Raw genomic sequence first — 8,522 nt, forward strand, 5'->3', positions numbered from 1 at the left:
GATTCTGGATTAGTTTAATAGAATAGTGTCTTATGTGATACAAGATAGATGTTAAAAATGTTTTCCATTGACAGTAACTTACTTGATCCAACTGTGTTGTGTGGATCAAGGTAATCTTGACCCTGAGCAATCAAAATACAAAAATAACTTTTATACTAAATGAAGTTGGCATGACATTGCAGCTGTCATTTATAACTCCAAATTTATCTCTTCATCTGTATAAAAGAAAGACAACTAATCATGTACCCCCAATGTATTTATGATGAGAGGTTGGATTAGATTAGGTTATTTCTAGCATTCACTTTTTACCCTGTGATACTTTTTTTAAAAAAGATTTCATTTTATTTTATTTTAAAGATTTTATTTATTTGTCAGAGAGGGAGAGAGAGCGCGCACAAGCAGGGGGAGTGGCAGGCGAGGGAGAAGCAGGCTCCCCGCTGAGCAAGGAGCCCGGGCTCCCACTTACAACCCTGAGATCAAGAGTTGCACGTTTCACCGACTGAGCCAGCCAGGTGCCCCTAACCTGTGTTGCTTTGAAACTGTCCATCAAATGCATGCTCAGCAGGACATTTTGTGTCGTATCTGTGATTTTCTTGAGCTTAGTGCTAACTTCTATAAAATCCACTTTGATAGGGGCACTTGGGTGGCTCAGTCGGTTAAGCATCCAATTCTTGATTTCAGCTCAGGTCATTATCTCAGGGTGGTGAGATGGAGCCCCGTGTCCAGCATGGAGCCCACTTAAGATTCTCTCCCTCTGTCCCTCCCCCACCTCTCTCTGTCTCTTAAAAAACAATCCACTTGATAAAATATCTGACAATCAATATATTAAGTCCATATGTACCATTTCCAGCGCTCTTCATTCCTACCTATATTTCCATGTTTTTGCTTGCAATCATTTTCCTTTGACCTTGAGGACTTAGAATAGTATTTTAGTGCAAGTCTGCTGGTGATGAATTTTCTCAGCTTTTCTTTGAAAATGTCTTTTTCTTTTACTTTTGAAAGATACTTTGAGCATCGAATTCTAAGTTATCAATTATTTTCTGTCAGCAATTTAAGGTTGCCATCCCACTGTCACCTGGATTCCAATTTAAGAAATCAGTCATCTCATTGTGACTTATTTGAAGGTAATGAATTTTTCCCTCCTCCGGCTGCTTTTAGACTTTTCTCAGGACCTCCACCATCTCACCATTATGTGGCCAGATGTGGTTGGATTTGCGTGTCTGTTGCTTGAGATTTGAAGAGCCTCTTGAATTTGCGGGTTGATGTCTTTTGTTCGTTTTGGAAAAGGCTCAACAGAGTACACTATGGCTTCTGTCTTTTCTCTCCTGAGAGTCCGATTACACATACGTTCCAGCTCTTCAATGTGTCCCAGGTCTCTTAGGCTCTTTTCTTTATCTTCCTTTTTTTTTTTTTTTTAAGATTTATTTATTTCAGAGAGAGAGAGAGAGAGCACATAAGTAGGGGGAAGGGCAGAGGGAGGAGAGAGAATCCCAAGCCAACTCCCTGCTGACGTCATAGCCTTCCGGGTCTTTCAACTAAGAGTCTGGGACATTAACCAGGCACCTTCCTATGGCAAGTCCTGAACTTTATTCTTGGTTTCCTTAGCACAGTGAGTCTGATCAAAACTGTTTTTACAATTTTTTCATTGTGGTAAAATATAAATAAAATACACCATTTTAATCATTTTCCCTAAAAGAGCTTTACATCTTAGCCTCCCATCCTGTAGAACTTCAACATTTGACACACATCTTGAGGGGAAAGTTGTAATGAGGCCCAAGTTTCCAGTGTCCTTCCAGTGTTGTGGGACTACTAGCGGTTCCGCTGGGTTCTCGGCTTCCCAGTAGAAACACTCTGATAAGCGAAGCCTGGGGGGCTCAGTCTCCTATCCCACGGAAACACTGTCAGGTGAATTCAGCTCCCCTCTTCAAGGTTCTCCTCTCCCTTGAAACTTAGAATCTCTGTCTGGTATTGCTTCAGCTGATCTCTACTGCATTTAAAGAATGATTTTTATTGAACGGATCCTACCTGGAAACCTGAATACCTTTCTCGAAGTTAAATTTAGAGGCCTTCTCTAGCTTGTCTGTATCTCTGTTTTCCCAAACTTATTGACTTAAGTTTTTAGGCCACTGCCTAGATCACTGGAAATCCAAACCATCCTTCATATTTTGAGGGCACATTTTCTCCCAAATATCTTGTCAAAATAGTTTGATGGTCTAAGGTTGGTCTGAGTTTCACCTTTTATTAGTCCTGCCAGCCTTTGGTGGAAATGTTAATGGACACTGAAAAGGGCCCAGAGTCAGTAAACATGAACGAATGATTGCATGAGTAAATAAATGAATAAAGGATAAAAGAAAAGAAAAAAAAAAGGCAGATCTCTTGAACAAATCTCCAACTGGATGATAATGTGTACTCCTGAGCTTGAGTAGAAAGTAACACATATTAGGGAAATGCATCAGGAACTGTTACAGCCTTATAAAATATTCCTATGTTTTGTGGGGTGTTTTTTTTGGCTATGATTTAATAAATTATTTTTTTGGGGTAAATATCTACTATGTCATTGTTGCTGAATTTTTTTTTTTAATATTTTATTTATTTATTTGACAGAGAGACACAGGGAGAGAGGGAACACAAGAGGGGGAGTGGGAGAGGGAGAAGCAGGCTTCCCGCAGAGCAGGGAGCCCGATGCGGGGCTCGATCCCAGGACCCCGGGATCATGACCTGAGCCGAAGGCAGATGCTTAACGACTGAGCCACCCAGGCGTCCCAAATTCTTTAATGTGTAAAAAAAAAGTTCACTTCAGAATTATGGATGAATTCATCCCTGTTTTTTAAAGTTTTACAATTATAAATATGTGGAATAAGGGTCTCTTCTCATTTCCAGTGAGAGACTTCATCCAATTGATTCTTACTTCATAATGTCCCTTATAACCACTGAGTTGGTTGATAGGTATCATATTCATCTTTGTATCCTCAGCTGCCACAGTTCTGGTATGTAACAGCCATGAAGTGGTTGCTTAAATTTTCCCCCCCATTCCTACTGCCATCATCTTGGCCTAGCTGCTCTTTGTGCTTAGAATATTTTAACAGATTACTGAATTTTTTTCTTGTACACTTGACTCTGATACGACTACCCCTGCCCCCCCAAAATCATCTTACATATATTGCTAACCTGATAATTCTACCTAAATTAATGCACTACTACTTAGCTCAAAATATTTTTAGTCAAGGGGATGCTGGAAGCTTAAAATTTTTCTACTTAATTTTCCCTGTTGTTCTAAGCAAAATTTCTTAGATTTGCCTCATCTTAATGATCTGGAACTTTTTATTTTTTTAAAGATTTTATTTATTTATATATTTTAGAGAGCACGCGCACAAGAGCATGTGTGCGAGTGGGGGGGACGGGCAGAGGGAGAGAATCTCAAGCATACTCCTCTCTAAGCTCGGAGCCCGATACAGGGCTGGATCTCACAATCCTAAGATCATGACCTGAGCTGAGACCGACTGAACCATCCTGGTGCCTGTGGAACTTTTTAAGCTTATAAATCCTCAGGCTACCCCTGAATCAAAATCCCCACAGGAAGAACCTAAGAATCTCTATTTATCAAGCATCCTACCTATGATTAGGTACTTGTGGTCCTTGTACCAGCAGCATTAGCATCACCTGGGAGCACATGAAAATCTGAGTTTTGGGCCCCTCCCTTCTTTGAGTGGGGCCCAAAGTTGTGGTGTAACAGCCTTTCAGGTGATTCTGCTGTATACTAAAGTTTTTTATTTTATTTTTTTAAAGATTTTATTTATTTATCTGACAGAGAGACAGCGAGAGAGGGAACACAAGCAGGGGGAGTGGGAGAGGGAGAAGCAGACTCCCCGCTGAGCAGGGAGCCCGACGTGGGGCTCGATCCCAGGACCCTGGGACCATGACCTGAGCCGAAGGCAGATGCTTAACAACTGAGCCCCCCAGGTGCCCCAAGTTTGATATTTTTTTAAGACCATGAATTACTGCCTCTGCCATTTGTCTTATTCCAACAATAGCTGTGTTGAAAGCTCTTTTTGCCCACTGAGCCTTCCTTACTATACCAAAGTTTCCCGATTCATATCCTATTCATCCTAGAAACTTTCTTTTATCAGAGTCCTTCCTATTCATCCCCTACTTTCCAGGCAGTATTCTCTAAAAACAGCTCTCTTCTGGCCTCTGCTGGTCTGACAACAGCAGAGAACTGTTTTGTTAATTCTTTAAGTGCGTGCTCAAGATAGCAGGTGTAAGCACACTGGAGTTTCGTAAGCAACCATTCTAACAGCATCAACTCAGCAAAGAGAAAGATTTTGAGATGTCTCTTAAACTGCCAAGCTTGCTGAGAACAGACAGCTGGATGGTAAAATTTGACATGTGTTTCAAATGCTCATTTCTTTTTTTTTTTTTTTAAAGATTTTTTATTTATTTATTTGACAGAGAGAGACATAGTGAGAGTAGGAACACAAGCAGGGGGGAGTGGGAGAGGGAGAAGCAGGCTTCCCGCGGAGCAGGGAGCCCGATGCGGGACTCGATCCCAGGACCCTGGGATCATGACCTGAGTCGAAGGCAGACGCTTAACGACTGAGCCACCCAGGCGCCCTCAAATGCTCATTTCTGAAGTGGTATTTTTAAAAATTAAATCCCATGCTGTTATGTTAATATGTTAGGATTAACAGAATAAGATTTTTAGGTGTAGGTTTCTTTAAAAGCTTGCTTCTTTGGAGGAAATTCGTAAAATTTGCCTGATTCTGGTACTGCACTTAGTATTGTGCCTCGTAAAGATAAATGTTTGTTAAATAAATGTATTAGTGCTATTTGGTTTATGTTAAACTATTCCTTTTTTGTAACTGAATTAAGAATTGAAGACAATCTGAGGAAGAATCTTTGCAGTTTTTCAGTACAAATAAATAAAAAATTTTAAAAAATATTAATGTAGAGCTGATCAATAACAGATAAGAGGGGAGAGGGAAAAAAAAAAGGGAAGAGGGACCTCAGTTTACCCAACCTCACAGGCTGACTGAAGAGAAAATGAAAAATGCTAGTTACAACTGGTTAGATTATTGTCAAGCTACGAGGCAGGCAATCTCTTGCTTCCTGTCTGTTTAGGCTGCCTGTTATTCTTTCATATTTATTATTTTTTCAAGATTTATTTATTTGAAAGAGAGAGGGAGAAAGTGTGAGCAAATGCAGTGGGGAGGGGCAGAGGGAGAGAGAGAATCTTTCAAGCAGACTCCATGCTGAGCGTGGAGCCTCACCCAGGACTCGAACCCAGGACCCTGAGATCATGACCTGAGCAGAAACCAAGAGTCGGTCACTCAACTGACTGGGCCACGGAAGCACCCCTTAGGTTTCCTTTTAAAAAGGAAAATCCATTGGAGGTATAGAGCTCTAACTGCACATCCTGTGGTGCCCTGTTCCAATCCAGGTGTCTCTCAGACTCCTGGCCACTATACTATAGTGGATACAAGCTCTGGTTCTGGAATTAGGCAATCCTGGGCTCTAATTTCATCTCTTAGTTATTAGAGGCAGCCAAGTGACAATTCTGGCCATTGAGAAACAGGGAAAGTTATTGGGTGGAGCCTTCTGGAAAACTTTTTTTAAAAAAGATTTTATTTATTTGACAGAGAGAGAGAGCACAAGCAGGGGGAGTGGCAGGCAGAGGGAGAAGCAGGCTCCCCGCTGAGCAAGGAGCCCAATGCAGGACTCAGTCCCAGAACCCTGGGATCATGACCTGAGGCAAAGGCAGATGCTTAACTGAGCCACCCAGGTGTCCCTTTCTGGAAAACTTTTCAAGTTTATTTAAGTGATAAATCTCTACACCCAACGTGGGGCTCAAACTCACTACCCTGAGATCAAGAGTTGCATGCTTTTCCAACTGAGCCAGCCAGGCTTGGCCAAGGCCCCCGCCCCCAAGTTTATTTATTTATTTAAAGTGGAAAACTTTTTATTATTATTTTTAATTTTTAAAAAAAGATTTATTTATTTACTTATTTGACAGAGAGAGAGAGAGAGAGACAGCAAGAGAGGGAACACAAGCAGGGGGAGTAGGAGAGGGAGAAGCAGACTTCCCGCTGAGCAGGGAGCCTGATGCGAGGCTTGATCCCAGGACCCTAGGATCACGACCTGAGCCGAAGGCAGACGCTTAATGACTGAGCTACCCAGGCTCCCCAAAGTGGAAAACTTTTTAAAGAGGGACAAAAACAAATGACATATGCTTTTTTCTTTTTCTTTCCTTCTGTCTAGAACATGGACATGATGACAGGTGGCATAACTGCTTTACAGTGACAAGGATGAAGGCCACATACAAAGTATGGAAGAGCAGAACGTTGGAAGAATCTGGGTCTATGAGGGCATCATGGGGCTGCATTACTAGCCTTGAACTGCTGACCTCCAGACTTTTTAATGTGAGAAAAATAAAACCAGTCATTTGTTGTTTAATCTGTTTTTTGGGTCCATTTTTTGCAGCTTAATGTTAAGCTGAAACATGAATTCACAAGATTATTCAAGGATTAAAAGAGAAAAATCTATGTAAAGAGTATAATACAGTTCCTGGCATATAGCAAGTTACCACTGAATGGTTGCTATTATTTTGGAGAAATTGGTTGACTGCCAACAGGGAACAAAAATCAAACATAGGATAAACAATTTGGGAAGTGAAGAAAAGTGCTGAATAGAAGCTATGATAGGGTTGTAAAAAATTCAGATCACATTCAGAGCCAAGCCATGCATGCTCATAAGGGGTCTGACGTACAGTAGATACTTAGTATATGTTAATTTTTTTGTGATCCTCTCTGTGAGAACACAAATTGATGTCATTTATTCATATGAGAACCTTGATCAATGAAGATGAGACTAAGCAGAGATTCTTAGGAACTCTGAGAAGGGCTTTATGTAAATGGTGAGATTTTAGTGAGGCATTCTATTCAGTGTCTGATGTTCTCCTGCTTAAGCAATACTGTCAAGATATGGATTAAAGAAATACTCAAAAAAGACACTGATAAACAAAATGCCACCGGAAATGGTGACACAGATGTGGTCTGTCATCTTGATGACTCAGACACTAGGTCCTAGAGGAACAGAAATTTGCTGAATAGAGAAATCTGTTTTGTTGCCAGACTGGAAGTTAAAATATCAGTCATTCCAGAGAAATGATATTACTGAACTTGAACACATGGGCAGAGAAGAACTGGACCAATTCAGCTGGAAAACTGCACCAGAAAAGTATAATGAAAAGAGACCATGTGAAGACTTGGAATATTATGATCAGATCAGAGAACTATGTTAATTTATAATGTACGAAAAAGGAAGAAAGGTTGATATTTGTTGTTGAGGCTCCAAAGGAATGCACTACAGAACAGTAGCTCATTTCAAGTAAACAAAAGAAAGAAGCTGGAAAGTTAAAAGGACTATTAAAATTTAGCCTTTTTTTTTTTTTTTAAAGACTTAAATGTCAGACACTGGAATGACCCATAGAAGAGCAACTGATTAAGAGAATGAAAATTTGTAGTGATTAACACAAAGCCACTGCTGAATGTAAATACCAAGGGAAGGTCGAGTAAAAAGAAAAGATAGGAAAGGCAACAAATCACAGACCGCAACTATCATATTTTCAAAATTGTAATTAGGTATTACCGAATAAAGTAAATAGCTCTTAAGTTAGAGTGCAAAATGAAAGCACCTTATTGTTTTAAAGGTGCATAAGCAAGACAATACAACATAAGCATATCCACATTTTAAATAGTTGTTTGTGTGGTGGGTAAATGCCATTTAAAAACACTTTCAATAGAAAAATGATTTATAAGTCAGTTTACAGAAGATCAAAAAAAATCAATGTTTAATACCAACTTTAACTATAAATAAGAATGAAACAAACTGTCTTCTATCCTGTTTTTGCTTTAACATCTATGTCTTCTGCTCTTTGCTTTTTGGAGAAAACATTGCATTGTAAGGCTGCCGTCTTTTGGGACGAGGACAAGGATCAAGATCTTCCTTAATGTAACCTTAAAAACAAATGACAAATTTAGAAGACTGTATTTGCAACATGTATTTCTTTCAGCATGTACCAGGTAACATCTGTCTCATTTAACGTATTCTAGTTTACATGATCCTCTGCTTATTAGCTGTGCAATGTTAAAAGTTTTCACTACTTAGCATCAGTTTCCTCATTTATACTAACAATGATAGCAGCAAACATTTATCAAATGTGTTGTATACATTATCTCAGCTAATGCTCACATTCCTTTGAAGTAGCTTCTATTATACCTCCTTCAGAGATGAGGTTATGGAGACCCAAGGAAGTTAAAGAACTTGCTCAAGTTCACAAAGCTACGGAAGTGGAAGAGCTGGGACTTTGCCCAAGGTCCATCTAACCTCCAGAACCAGAGCTCTTAAGTACTTTCCTAGTCTGCCTCCTCCAGATTGCACATGGGGACAAAAAAGAACTCTTCACTATTATAATTCCACGTGCTTATCAAAAAGACTTTCTGTGGCAGCTACTTTTTTTTTTTTTT

The 8,522-nt window shown here is 39.8% G+C and overlaps 1 protein-coding gene across 8 annotated transcripts in view; it reads right to left on the reverse strand.

Annotated features, from left to right (window-relative positions):
- Positions 1-7,616: 7,616 nt before the first annotated feature.
- RBBP8 (RB binding protein 8, endonuclease) overlaps positions 7,617-8,522 on the reverse strand; it is an 89,140-nt gene continuing 88,234 nt past the window's right edge. For all 8 annotated transcript variants that reach the window (XM_081801514.1, XM_081801513.1, XM_081801518.1 and 5 more), the window contains one exon: positions 7,617-8,012. In XM_081801514.1, coding sequence (XP_081657640.1) covers positions 7,915-8,012 — 98 coding nt within the window. In that variant the 3' untranslated portion in view covers positions 7,617-7,914. The remainder of the gene's footprint in view (positions 8,013-8,522) is intronic.

The sequence above is a fragment of the Leptonychotes weddellii genome, chromosome 13 (genome assembly GCF_054177405.1).
Source record: "Leptonychotes weddellii isolate Sample4059 chromosome 13, ASM5417740v2, whole genome shotgun sequence".
Lineage (NCBI taxonomy): Eukaryota > Metazoa > Chordata > Mammalia > Carnivora > Phocidae > Leptonychotes > Leptonychotes weddellii.